Source organism: Podarcis bocagei (assembly GCF_964188305.1).
Source record: "Podarcis bocagei genome assembly, chromosome: 4".
NCBI classification, from domain to species: Eukaryota; Metazoa; Chordata; class Lepidosauria; order Squamata; family Lacertidae; genus Podarcis; species Podarcis bocagei.
The window spans coordinates 41,067,779-41,081,400 of record NC_138128.1 but is presented as its reverse complement, the minus strand read 5'-3'; the positions used below and the strand labels follow the sequence as shown (position 1 = coordinate 41,081,400).

Below are 13,622 nucleotides of genomic sequence, written 5' to 3'. Positions count from 1 at the left end.
AGGCACAAAGGAGAATCGTCTCCCACAAGCCTCTCGGAGGCCTAAAACAATCTCTTGCGGTAGGAGAATAGTCTTGTTAGGTAGCTGATGAGACCAAAATCTGACAGATAAGAAATTTATACTGAATAACATCTGCATTAGAAAATCTTGAAATCCTGTAATATTTTCTTGCGATGAATCCCATGCAGGTAATTTCCATCTCCCCTTGCAGGAGTTAAATCCTGTTTTTCATTATTATCCTCTGAATCTAATCCACAAATAATCTCCCCACAGACAATCTTGTTTAAAGGAAACCAAATAGTTTAATTCCATATTCTCTTAAGACTTCTGTTGCAATATGCTGGCTTTACATTTATGTATGATTATCCGTTCTGTCTTTAGACTGTCAAAGATCAAGTTACAGCATATCGTGACAACTTCCATATGTTGTACCTTTTGCTTAAATGTACAATTGATTCCTTGTCTACAATCTCATAGTATCCCAACCCTTCTAGAATATAATCCATAAAAATTTCCACATACTTCCAACGATTCAGAGTCAGGATTTGAGTTGGGCTCCGCTGCTTTCCTGGCAACCTATCATCCCTTTTCCTTAAAACAAATTCAGAGAGGAATATTGGCATGCTTCTTCCAGGGGCTGGATTGTCTTTTGCTAGCCAGGACTTCCAAGTCACGGCAGATTCGCAGTCGAGTTGAAGAAGGTTGGATGATGTCATCAACAAACCCTGTTATAAAACAGGTTTGACAGTTTATTCCCATTGCTCTGTAACTGCTTCTGCAGCAAAAAGCATCATGCAGTAGATAATCCTTTAATAGGTTCACATTAGCCTTCCACCAAATCGAAGTTGATGTTTTGTGCAAGCTGCTCCACAGGAAGCCATGAACTGCTAAAGTGTTGCATATCTTATTCATCAACTTAAATACAAACAAATTCCTCTAAAAAGGGATAAATCAGGATTTTAGGGTGTACTGATCACCAATATTTGATTTCATGATATAAGGCCACAGAAATGTTTCATTTTTTCCAAACAAGCAAGGGAGGAGAAACAACCATTCAAGCCAAACATCTGGAATATGGCTTTGCAAAAACATTTGCCATCATTCTGATTACATTTACATATGAAAACTGAGCAATTTTACTCCAATTCTGCAAGTTCCCATCTCTCTCTTGTAATTTTTAAAAGAAGAAAACCACTTCAGAAACACTGCAAATTATGCTGTTCAACACAGAGATAATTTTACTTCAGAATTACTATAATACGTTTAAGGTCTCATCTCAGATGCATAACCTCTAAGCAAAGGGATCGGGGATCTTAAATAATGCTCTGATTAAACAATCATGCCATGGCTCTCAAAGGCAGAGGATTTGAGTCGTCTAGAAGCAGGGGATACAACTAAAAATAAGTGGCTCCGATCTGGGCCTGATCGTGAAACACATAGCTATAAATGTTAAAGAGCATTGGTGGCCTAGTAATTTCTGCTTTGCATTCCGAACAATGCACAGTAATACATATATATACACACACACACCAATGCATCGTACATGTGGGTGGAGGAAGGTCTGCCAGGCATCCCCATGTGGCTCCATATCAGTCAAGTCACAGCTACCTGCCCCCAAATTGGGTTTGCAAGCCCATCAGTTGATGGTCTGTGCTTGCAAAGAAGGGGCTTTGCAAGACCTGAAGATCAGCTGATTGTTGATGCTTTACATTCTGTGCCTTTGCCCACATTTTGAAAGTTCTAAGAACAAATAAATAAATGCAATGAACTGTAATATGAAAATATATTCCCCTTTGCTCCACATGCCTGAATTGACTTTCTTAAATGTTCAATCTGCCAGGAAGGTAGTTGGCTAGAGTTTATATACACTTCAATTTTGTAACTATGCTTTGCAGAGATCAATGTTTAAGAAGGGACAACCCCTTCTTAAGAAATAATTTTAGTTAAAATTTAGAAAACCAGTGCTCTATGCTTTGAAATTTTTTTTAAGTAACCACAGTATCTCAATTCAGATGAAATGGGAAATGATGATTACTTAAGAGACTTCATTGTTTGATTGCCTGCATAGAGGAAGAACAAGGGGGCTGGCGGAGGAACAAAATTCTAATTCATATTAGCTTATTAACCTCATACATGATCATCTGAATGCATTTAAAATAAACACCCAAATAAGAAGTGAAAGAACACTGAAATCACAATAAAAAACTTCACTTATGTATCTGAAATTTCAATAATAGACAATCTCAAAGCCACTACCTTTGGTTGCTGCAGGGAAAGGATTTGCAAACTTTTCCACATACTCTGCTTCTGCATGTGCCCCCTTCCCCCTGAAAATTATCTGCACGGCTCCCTAAAAAGAAAATGTAAGAATATGATATTATTGCAACCTATAGTTCTAAAGGCCTTTGGAATGGATTTGGTCATCATTAAACCATTTACAACAAGGGTGGGGAACTTCCAGCTTGCAGGCAATCAGGCCCCTGCAAGCATTCCCCATTTGGCCTCCAAGGCTATTTTGGCCAAGCCACACCCACCTGCTCTACACCTGATGTAGTATGCTATCAGGTGTGGAGCAGGTAAAAACTTGTCTCAGCCAAAAGGGGATCTGAAGGCACAGGAGATCAGCTAATTGGCATTGCTTGCAGAGTGCTGGGCAAGAGAGCACTTTGAAAAGGGCTTCTGCAGACTCTTGTGGGCCAAAAAAAAAAAAGTATGCCATCAAGTGATTGACCCATGCGGGAGGGTGGTGTAACAATCTGGCCTACCTGCCAGACCCAGATAAGCTGAGTGCAAATGGGGACAAAGTGAGAATTACCTTGGCACCCATCACTGCTACCTCTGCTGTTGGCCATGCATAATTAGCATCTCCTCTTAAATGTTTTGAACTCATCACATCATAGGCCCCACCATAAGCCTGGAGCAGGAAATAAAAGTGTCAGCAAGTTATGTACTGTATTCAGTCATTATGTTTATATACCAGGATAGTTAGTCTCTTAATATTAAGAGTATGAAAGCAGACAATTCCTACTATAACCATTCAAAAATTATGTGATATAGTTATCATGAAGCATCCACTCTCACTTATTTAAAGCATTTTCAAATTCCAGTAGAATGGCCTAGCTTTCCTTCTCTCTTTCCTTCATCTTTCCAGTTCTCCACTTTCAGACTTTTTAACCTATATAGTTTATTCCTTTATATCTTGATATCTTAAAAAGGGCCATAGCTCAGTGGCAGAACATCTGCCTTGCATGTAGAAGATCCCAGGTTCAGTCCCTGGCCATTTCCAGGTAGGGGTGGGAATGTTCCCTTTCTGAAACATTGGAAAGCCTCTGCAAGTCAATGCAGAGAATACTAAGCTAGGTAGACCAATGGCCTGACTCTGAATAAGGAAGCATCCTACATTCCAAAACGTGTAATGTCCCTTAAACATCCCCTCATATTTATCCTCCGCCATAGCCAGCCCTAGAACTATTTAAGAATTTTGCAAAAATAGTTAAATACTTGGCAATATTAGAATACAATTACTAACTATACATAAGAAAAGAGCAGCACATAAAACAGATGATAAATCTCATGCAGCAGCTTCAATGTTAAAAGTGTGGGCCTATTAAAAGACTTGGCCTAGTGCCTAAAACTCATCAAGTTAGGCATCAGGCAATTAACCCTGGAATGAGTGTTCCCAAACTAGAAATAACATATAATCCAAGACTTCAGGTTGAGATTGTGTTTGTATGAGGCAGTTATATTCAGATTCTACATAAAAGAACTTATGTGAGAGTCATTAGGCTAGAAGTGGATCTGAAGGCAGCATTTGTTAAGGGGAAACAGGCTTGATTGTGAGGTATCTAGAGAAATTAAGCAGTATTAGTGAAGCAAAAAATGATGTTATATTATGATAGAAAAAATTGAAACAGAGCTTGGAAGAACTGGTGTTGATGAGGTCAGCTGAGCTGAAGATAAGACAAATATCTTCTATGCATTCTCAACAGCGTGTGGCAGCTAGCAACTATAAAATACAATTTTACTTCACCTTCCTTGTGATAATAGTGATTTTTGGCACAGTTGCTTCTGCAAAAGCGAAGAGCAGTTTTGCTCCGTGGCGTATAATCCCACCATATTCCTGAGATGTCCCTGAAAACAACAGGAACCAGCAAAATATGGTTAAAGGAAATTTACTACATCCAAGAATGGATATTTAATAAGAAACTATATGCCCAGCACTAATTAAGATAGCTGTTAAAAGCCTCTACAAGAATAGAGGTAGACTGCACAACTGCATCAAACATCAACCAGCAGGCTGGGTATCGTGGAGGGTAAGGCTATGTTCTACCTCCACTGTCAGAGGCAGTATGCATCTATAGAAGAGAGGCTAGGAATTTCATGTGGGAAGAATGCTGCTTGCAGGCATTGCACAGGCATCTAGTAGGCCACTGGGAGAACAAGGTGGTAAGACTAGATGAGCCTTTGGCCTGATCCAGCAGGACTTTTCATATGCTCTTATAATAGATCTACATACAGCCTTGTAGCAAAGCCAACATAACCTTCTACATGGCAATTCTTGGTTTGACTGAAAGGGATCCACTGAGCCAAAACCTTTTATTACACCAAAATCTTATCCTATTTCTACTGTTTTAATTATATGTGATTAAATGGCACCAATAAATGCGTTCTACAAATGTCAGCCTCGTGATTCAGCACTCGCCTGAAGCACAGGCAAGCAACAACTACTTAAGGAGAGCAGGTATCACTATTGCCTCCATAATATTCACCAGCACAGGAGCTAAAGCTATAAACGCAGGCTATATAGTGCAGCTTTACAGGTCAGTGCCATGAAGAGCTGTATCCACGACACTCATTCACATTTGAAAGCTATAGAGCCCCCATAGAGAGATCTAAAAGACTGCTTCCTGGTGTATACAAAGTACTTAAACTAATTGTGTACTTAAAGAAGGATGACACAGGGCAGTTAAGTTGGATGAAAAGACTAATACTTTTTCTTTCTCTAGTGTTTTTCACATACTTTTTATTTCAGTGGATTTCGCACCACTACTAAACTCTCTCCGGGGAATAAAATCTCTGTGAGAATGTTCAACCTCACGATGATAAATGTTAAAAATGCGACTGATGTCATTTTACACATGTAACTGGAAGGAGGAAGCTGTGCAAAGGACAGAGTAATGGCTTTACCTCTGCACTTGAAATAAAAAGTAACCCCACCTCCCAATTCCTTGAATAATAATAATAATAAATTTTATTAATATCCCGCCCTCCCCAGCCGAAGCCGGGCTCAGGGCGGCTAACAACAATAAAACAGTATAAAAGTATAACATAAACAACACTCTAAAATCATTCATTATAAAATTAATTAATTCAGGCCACTGGCAACCATTGGGCCAGAGCTCCGCAAAGATTGCCGAGGGAGGGAGTCAGGCTGTGCCCTGGCCAAAGGCCTGGTGGAACAGCTCTGTCTTGCAGGCCCTGCGGAAAGATGTCAAGTCCCGCAGGGCCCTGGTCTCTTGTGACAGAGTGTTCCACCAGATCGGAGCCACAGCCGAAAAAGCCCTGGCTCTAGTTGAGGCCAGCCTAACTTCTCTGTGGCCTGGGACCTTCAAGATGTTTTTATTTGAAGACCGTAAGTTTCTCTGTGGGGCATACCAGGAGAGGCGGTCCCGTAGGTATGAGGGTCCTAGGCCGTATAGGGCTTTAAAGGTTAAAACCAGCACCTTAAATCTGATCCTGTACTCCACCGGGAGCCAGTGCAGCTGGTGTAGCACCGGGTGAATGTGATCTCGCAGCGAAGACCTCGTAAGGAGTCTCACTGCAGCATTCTGCACCCGCTGGAGTTTCTGGGTCAGTCTCAAGGGCAGCCCCACGTAGAGCGAGTTACAATAATCCAATCTGGAGGTGACCGTCGCGTGGATCACAGTGGCTAGGTCAGGGCGAGAGAGGTAAGGAGCCAACTGCTTAGCTTGGCGGAGATGGAAAAATGCCGCCTTTGTTATAGCTGCAATCTGCGCCTCCATGGAAAGGGAGGCGTCGAAGATTACACCCAAACTCTTAACAGACGGTGCTGGCACTAATTGCACCCCCGCAAGAGATGGGAGTTGCCCCCCCAATCCCATATCGCCCCGTCCCAGCCACAGGACCTCTGTCTTCGAAGGATTTAGCTTCAACCGGCTCCCACGTAACCATCCAGCCACAGCTTCCAAACATCTGGTCAGTGTGTCTGGGGCCGAGTCAGGATGGCCATCCATCAACAGATAGTTGGGTGTCATCGGCATACTGATGGCAACCCAGCCCAAAACTCCGAACAAGCTGGGCGAGGGGGCGCATAAAGATATTGAAAAGCATCGGGGAGAGTATCGCACCCTGAGGTACTCCACACACCAAGGAGTGGCGCGATGACAATTCCCCCCCAAGTGCCACTCTCTGTCCCCGACCAGAGAGAAACGAGCGCAGCCATTGAAGGACTGTGCCCTGGATCCCCACATCGGCAAGGCGGTGGTCCAGAAGTTCGTGATCGACCATGTCGAAAGCTGCTGACAGATCTAGAAGAATCAGCAGCCCCGACCCGCCTCGATCCAGCTGTCTACGAAGATCATCTGTTAGGGCGACCAGAGCCGTCTCGGTCCCATGACCAGCGCGGAAGCCGGACTGGAATGGATCCAAAGCCGATGTTTCATCCAGAAACCCACCAAGCTGTTCGGCAACCGCTCTCTCAATCACCTTACCCAGGAACGGAAGATTTGAAACCGGGCGGTAATTGGATAGATCTAAAGGATCTAATGATGTTTTCTTTAAGAGCGGGCGCACCACTGCCTCCTTCAGTTCCCCTGGGAATGTCCCCGTGCCAAGGGACAAATTGATGATATCCCCCAGGAGGGCCCGCACCTCGTCTGGACACGCTCTAATCAGCCAAGACGGGCACGGGTCGAGAGGACAGGTGGTGGGCTTTCCAGCTCGGAGGAGTCTGTCCACATCGGCTGGGGATATCCGGTCGAAGTGGTCCAATACTGGACCCAAGGACAGTCGAGGGGCCTCCAGTTCCTTTATTGTATCCAAATTGGCAGGGAGGTCATGGCGGAGCAACAGGACTATTTTCAGTTCAGTAAGAAGAATCAAGTGAAATATCTTCCACTCAATTCATTTCCATCTTCAGTCAAATAGGATGCAGAAGAAAAACCTACCTGGTAAAAATCCAGGTACATCTACAAAAGTTATCAGAGGAATGTTGAAAGCATCACAGAAGCGAACAAAACGGGCTCCCTTCACGGAGGAGTTTATGTCCAAACAGCCTAAATTTCAAACAAAGTAGACAAGATTCTTACAAGGCTTTTCAAGAACATTTTGCAGTGGCCAGTGTATACAAAAAGTGACATTCAATGTTCATCATACTCAGGATACTCATTAAAATTGATGTGTATGACTTTGTTGGATATCACCCAAACAGGCAACACCAGCAACATTTTACACACCCTATGCAAAAGAACGTTTTCTACCTCCTTGTGAAATACTGAACAGAGTTTATCTAACCTGCATAAATGTTCATGAAACACGTACTCTTGCTTTTCTCAGGAAGCTGTTCTCTATTACTACATTTTAGCTTTGTAAGTCGTTTACATTAATCTGTGGTGGGAAGGGAATCAAAACAAGTAATATCAATATGGCGGCTGAATTCTATTCCATTCTCTAAAATGCTACTTGCCCCAGCAAACGCCAACAATTTAGAGACCAAAACACTTACATATAAATCTTGTAACAACATGTGTTATGTTGGTAACCATTACCACCATTGGATGTTTCAGACTGAGATGCCTGAAATCTTGGTATAATTGCAGGACTAATCCTATAATTCACTGATGCCGAAAGGTTTCTAACATCTTCAGCTGACCAAGGTTATCAACATAAAACATTTCTTTTTATGGGATGTATATCTAAGCAGTTAGTCTTGGAAGTCGAATACTTTGCCAAAAGTGTAAAACGATCCGATGGACTGGAGGGAGGAAAGAAGAGAAGGAAAGGTGGTGGTGACATGTGGGTGGGTGGGTGTATAAAAGGGATCCCAGGAGAGGGAAATAGAAATTGTGGTGTTATGATAAAACCACCAACACACCACTTATTTAAACCTAAAAGCACATCTCGTTTCATGGTTCTTTGAATACTGGCCAGCGGCACTTACAAAGCATGAACAACACAAGGATGTAAAGCAGGTTTTACTCTATTTGCAGTATGCTCAGAGTGCCAAACCTTCATCTTAATTGCAAAAGAACACTAAACATTACCTTAGGACCAATTTTTTTTAGAGAGAACATATCGAGCTATTCAGCAATGAGGTTTTAAACAGATGCAACATGCAAATGTAAGTTTTCCAACCTTTCAACATAAATTGACATTACGAAGGTTCCCAGCCACTGCCACCCTCCTCTTACCTGATGCTACTTTGGGCTGGTTGCCAACTATTCCAACAGTTCTTCCATTCATTCTGGCAAATCCAACAATGATATTTCTGGCATAGGAGGGCATGATCTCAAAGAATTCTCTCTCATCGACTATCTACACAAATGAGATTCAAATATCTTACTGTTGCGGAGCAGTGAAATACACACTCCTATAGATATCTGTATCACACAAAGGTGATTTAAAATTTAAGATAGTTGAAGCAGTATTTTAAAAATCTTTTTCAATATACTGCTCTTAAGCAGTGCCGGATCTACATATAAGCTAAACAAGCTATAGCTTAGGGCCTCACTCTCTTGGGGGCCCCCAAAAAAATTAAAGGGGAAAAAAGCTGGATGTACATTTCCAATTGCATTTCAGTTCAACAATTACTTTGATAAAATACATATTTTGTTATGTGCAAATGGCTTTAGATACCTATTAGGTCCATCAATTACCATCTAGCATATATACAACATAAAAAACAGTGACAATTTGTAGTTGACAAAGGACAGCTGGACATATAAAGGGCCCCATTACCTTCAGTAGCTTAGGGCCTCATCAAACCTAAATTCTGTCCTGCTCTTAAGATGTCTTGTTGACAGTGCTCTTCTATACAGCACTAAATTAAAATATGTTAGTAAGATTCATTTTGAAATTCCTGACAGATCCTGGTTAGATTTATGGTTCCATTGGGTAATATCCAAAATTAAGAGTGTATCATGGGGCTGGAGAGACATTTCACCACCCTAAATTTGGCATCTGGCCCCTAGAGGGTTTGCAACAAGACCATATGGCCCTCAGACCAATAAATCCCCCCCTGTTTTAGACATAGAATGAGGTCAAAGGATCCTCACACCAACATAACATCTTTATTATTTTTTTAAAAATGGAGAAAGATCAGTGACTCACCCTGGAGCTCAGCCACTTACAACACCTCCAAAGCGTGGTATCCAATTATAGTTGACTCTCAAAACAATGAGTATTGTAACCATATTTTACACTTACTATATGGAAATCAAACACCATGGAAATAATTAAAGCTATACATCTTCTTTATATGTGAAATCAATGGTAGTTAATGTGGGCATCAAGACCATTTCCTCAGATAAAGTGATATAATGCAATTTAGAATCAATTTTAACCCACAGGTTGCATAACCTTTTGTCAAATGGTGAGAATAAAGGTGAAAAACTCTTATATATATCCAGTTATATTCCTTTTACCACTTTTACTAAGGAACACATTTCTAAATAACAGTATTTTTGCAGCCTGCATACATACAAGAAAATACATGTAAGTTGTATTTACAACTTGTAACAATTCTCAGAGGCAATAGATATTTATGCATCATGTGTAAACACAAAATTATCCAATAGCTGTAATACATTGGTACACAGAGCTTACCGAATGCACAATATCCACCATGTCATAAGCTTTAGTAGATTCCATCGGGACAATGGTATCCAACTCAGGAACCAACCGGTTGCTTTAAACACAGAGAATGGAAAGGAATAAACTTACATCATATCATAATTCATATGAGAAAATTACTCATGTGAGGAGACATGACTACAACCTAGGACTATTTGACTGAATTCCAGAATTCATAATTCAATTCCAGAATATTGAGAGAATGAAGGAGATGTTTATTTTTTCTTTTACTTTATTCTCCTTGTTTACAATAAAGGACCCTCCAACACTGAGATGGATCCAAATATGTGTCCTGCTTGCACTGGAGGATGGAGAAGAGCAGGCAATTTTTGTTAATTGCTCCTTTCATCTGCAGTCCATTGTGCCCCCGAAAAGCTGTTTCAAAAAGTTAGGGGACACTCCATGTTAGCATGGAACATATTGCTGGGGCTGGTGGGAACATCGACAAAAACATCTATCCTACCCCCTTATGGGTCAACCAAGAGCCTTTTGCTGGATTTTGGCTGCCTTCAAAAATGGAAGGGAAATCCGAATTCAACCCATTCTCTTTAGTTGACTTGTTGCATTTTCAGATACTACTTAGGAAAGAACAGCCTCATTTTGTTAACCAGCAAAAGGAAGTGAGGCAGAAGTGTAAAAGAAAATATCCAAAATCTGGTCCATCAACTGAACGGCAACATATACCATACCCTTCCACTGCTGTTAAAGGAGAATTTTTGTTTTCTACCCTTCAGACCTCCAACAGGAATCTCTGTGGAGGAGTATCTATAACACATGGAAGCCAAAGTCCCATTGCATCCCACTTCACAAGACTTAATTGTGAATCTATCCAAGAATAATAAAATCACCCAGGAATTTTATTTCCTAAATGGGTTCAAAGGGAAAGGTGTCTCCTTCAATGATACAAATCGAGAAAATCATACAGGCAAAGACCGAATAACACATGTCCTAAAGATGCATGATCGTACACGCACATATGGTGCCAAACCCAGAAGTTACCAAATACATCACTCAGCATGTCACAGAAAAGGCAGAACAGGGTGGGGTGCACTTATACGTGCTCTGCCAATGCATGTGGGGCTCTAGAACAGAACGCCCACGTGAAATGGGCATTGCCTGTAACTCTGCAGACATCTGACGGGATAAACTCTGAAACACACTTTGATTCTATGAACATCTATTATTTGTAAATATAACTTACATAGGGTCATGGCATTCTCTGACAGGAGCTGGATCCTTATTGCTAAGCGGTAGGTAATTAAAAAACTCTCTGAGATTGAGCAAAGCATCTATGTCATTCTCAAAGGCACAGTGTGCAACCCCTATAATACAAAAAAATCAAACATCCATCTGACTTTGCAAAGATTCCAATGAACTTTCCAACAGGACAAGCAATAGATCTTCACAGCAAACTCTTAAAGCTCTAAAATGTCATAGCATTAACTGAAATGCCAGTGGATATTCTTAATGTCCACCAAAAGAAACAGTGTCGGTTTAACAGTCATATTTGATCAACTGTGTTTTACACACATCTACTTCCACCTCAAACATCCACCCTAGTCTTGTTCCACTCCATCTTGCATTTCAGGGGTCATACTGAACCCCTATTTTCAGCCTCTTTGCAAAATAAATAAAGCAGGTGTTAAATGGATCTAAAAGACTGTGTCTGTGGGTGTATATGAGTGAAAGTGAGAGAAAGAGATGTGGCCCTATCTACCACTGGCAGCAGCCCCAGGAAGGTTAGTTACAAGGGAATGTAGCCATCAGGCTAAAAACAGTTTTGCACCCATGTTACTGAGGTTTACAAAGTTAGGAAAGTGGCAGAGAGCGCCCCCCCCCCCAACCAATGAAAATGACTAGCAAGAAAGATAGAAGAAAAAGTATTTTTGCACATAGTCACATCAGCAACTATGAGCCATTATGGCTAAACAGGATCCCCATGCATAGAAGCATGCTGGGTGCAACATGGACAGGGATCAAATAAGGCAGTTCTAATGGTACATTTCCCCCTTGACGCTTATTAGACAGGAGCAGCCCCAGTATCTCCATCTCTCTTACACACATTCTCTTACAATGCATCTAATAACAGTCTTCTGTCACCCCCCTGCAGTGTAATTTTCAGCCAAAGACAACCAGCTGGTATTTTTATTATGTTCCAAACCAGGCACCCCCAACCTTTGGCCCTCCAGATGTTTTGGACGACAATTCCCATCATCCCTAACCACTGGTCCTGTTAGCTAGGGATCATGGGAGTTGTAGGCCAAAACATCTGGAGGGCCGCAAGTTGGGTATGCCTATTCCAAACTAATCTGCAAGACTAATTTTATATGACTGGACTACTATGTTCTTCACATTGTTCTCCAATCACTTCATAAGGGGACTGCAAACAGGAGCAAATGTTAATTATAAACAACAACAGTTTCTGACCTGATACTGCTGTGTGGGTCTTTGCACCTCCAAGTTGCTCCTGAGTAACATCTTCATTGGTGACCGATTTGACTACATCAGGGCCTGTTATGAATAGATAGGATGTGTCCTGCAAGAAGCAACAACTGCAAAGTATGAGGTGCAAGATGTGACATTCTCTGTGTTTGCATTTTTCATCCCTTAGTGCTTTCAAAGTAGGAAAACTGAATTTAAAAAGGTCCAAATATTTCAATTTCATATTTCAAACTAACAAGGCATTTGGTTGGAATTGACTCTAATTTAACCATAGTCCTCAAAAGATCACACAGCTGGTACATGGGATTCCCAGTAAAGTATTTGCATCCCTGTATTTGCAAAAAAATACAGTACAGACTGTGCCACCTTAACTGCAGGTCCAGTACCACTGAAATTTCCAGTTTTAATATCCTCTCTCATTTTTCATTTCCAAGCAAGACAATTTTTACAGCTCAAAGCCAACCGACTCAATAGCTATTTAAGACACGGCATAATTAGAAGATGTGAAAGGTGACAGCTACAGCCTGAAATAGAAGGCAGTTTTAAAAAAAGATGTTATTCCTTTAGAAGCCAGAGCTTCTAAAGGAACAGAAATACATTCATTTTTAGAGTCAGCCACCACTAGCAAGAAACAACTGCTCTCGTAAGACTCACTCTCTTCATGTTTACTCAGAATCAAGTCCCACTGTGTTCAATGCGGCTTATTCCCTAGTAACTATGTTATTATTGCAGTCAAAGGCAACTAACATTACATCCTTACCTTTACCATGAATGTGAAATCTGTTAAAGCAGGAGAGTAGACAGCTCCTCCTGCGCAAGGGCCCATAATAAGAGAAATCTGTGGTATTACCCCAGAACACAGTACATTTCTCTGTAAAAGAAAACAAACATCTCCGTTGCTTACACATTTTATGCCACTTCCAAGTCAAAGTTCCCAAAGCGCTCCTAAATCTGTGTTAAACTTTTGCAACTAACTATTTCATATAAAAATATGAAGTATGTTGTAGGAATATATTAGCCAACAGAAATAACATTCGATCTGTTCTAGCTTCATTGTTCATCCACTAACTGGGATCCTAAACTCTAATCCAAGTTCAAAACCCTGTGCATCAGAACAAATATGGCAAGGAAAAGGGAGCAAAGCACAAGACACAGGCAATGTCAGAGAATTAAGTATCCAGGATCAGATTCATGAAGCAGGCTCTAGCTGAAGTCCCATGTGTACTGAATGCCCCATGTGTTGGTGGCGGCAGCAGCTGCTGCTTCTGCCAGCTGGTACAGACAGATGCACATGGAGAGCCGTTTTCCAG

General features: G+C 41.2%; 1 protein-coding gene across 1 annotated transcript in view; it reads right to left on the bottom strand.

The window, feature by feature from the left end:
* Nucleotides 1–279: 279 nt before the first annotated feature.
* The window catches only part of PCCB (propionyl-CoA carboxylase subunit beta), a 24,450-nt gene continuing 11,107 nt past the window's right edge, over nucleotides 280–13,622 (bottom strand). The window contains exons 6-15 of the mRNA XM_081192660.1: nucleotides 13,073–13,183; nucleotides 12,298–12,406; nucleotides 11,072–11,192; nucleotides 9,844–9,925; nucleotides 8,430–8,553; nucleotides 7,188–7,295; nucleotides 4,031–4,131; nucleotides 2,816–2,914; nucleotides 2,257–2,350; nucleotides 280–725 (exon numbers count right to left, since the gene is read on the bottom strand). Coding sequence (XP_081048786.1) covers nucleotides 604–725; nucleotides 2,257–2,350; nucleotides 2,816–2,914; nucleotides 4,031–4,131; nucleotides 7,188–7,295; nucleotides 8,430–8,553; nucleotides 9,844–9,925; nucleotides 11,072–11,192; nucleotides 12,298–12,406; nucleotides 13,073–13,183 — 1,071 coding nt within the window. The 3' untranslated portion in view covers nucleotides 280–603. The remainder of the gene's footprint in view (nucleotides 726–2,256; nucleotides 2,351–2,815; nucleotides 2,915–4,030; nucleotides 4,132–7,187; nucleotides 7,296–8,429; nucleotides 8,554–9,843; nucleotides 9,926–11,071; nucleotides 11,193–12,297; nucleotides 12,407–13,072; nucleotides 13,184–13,622) is intronic.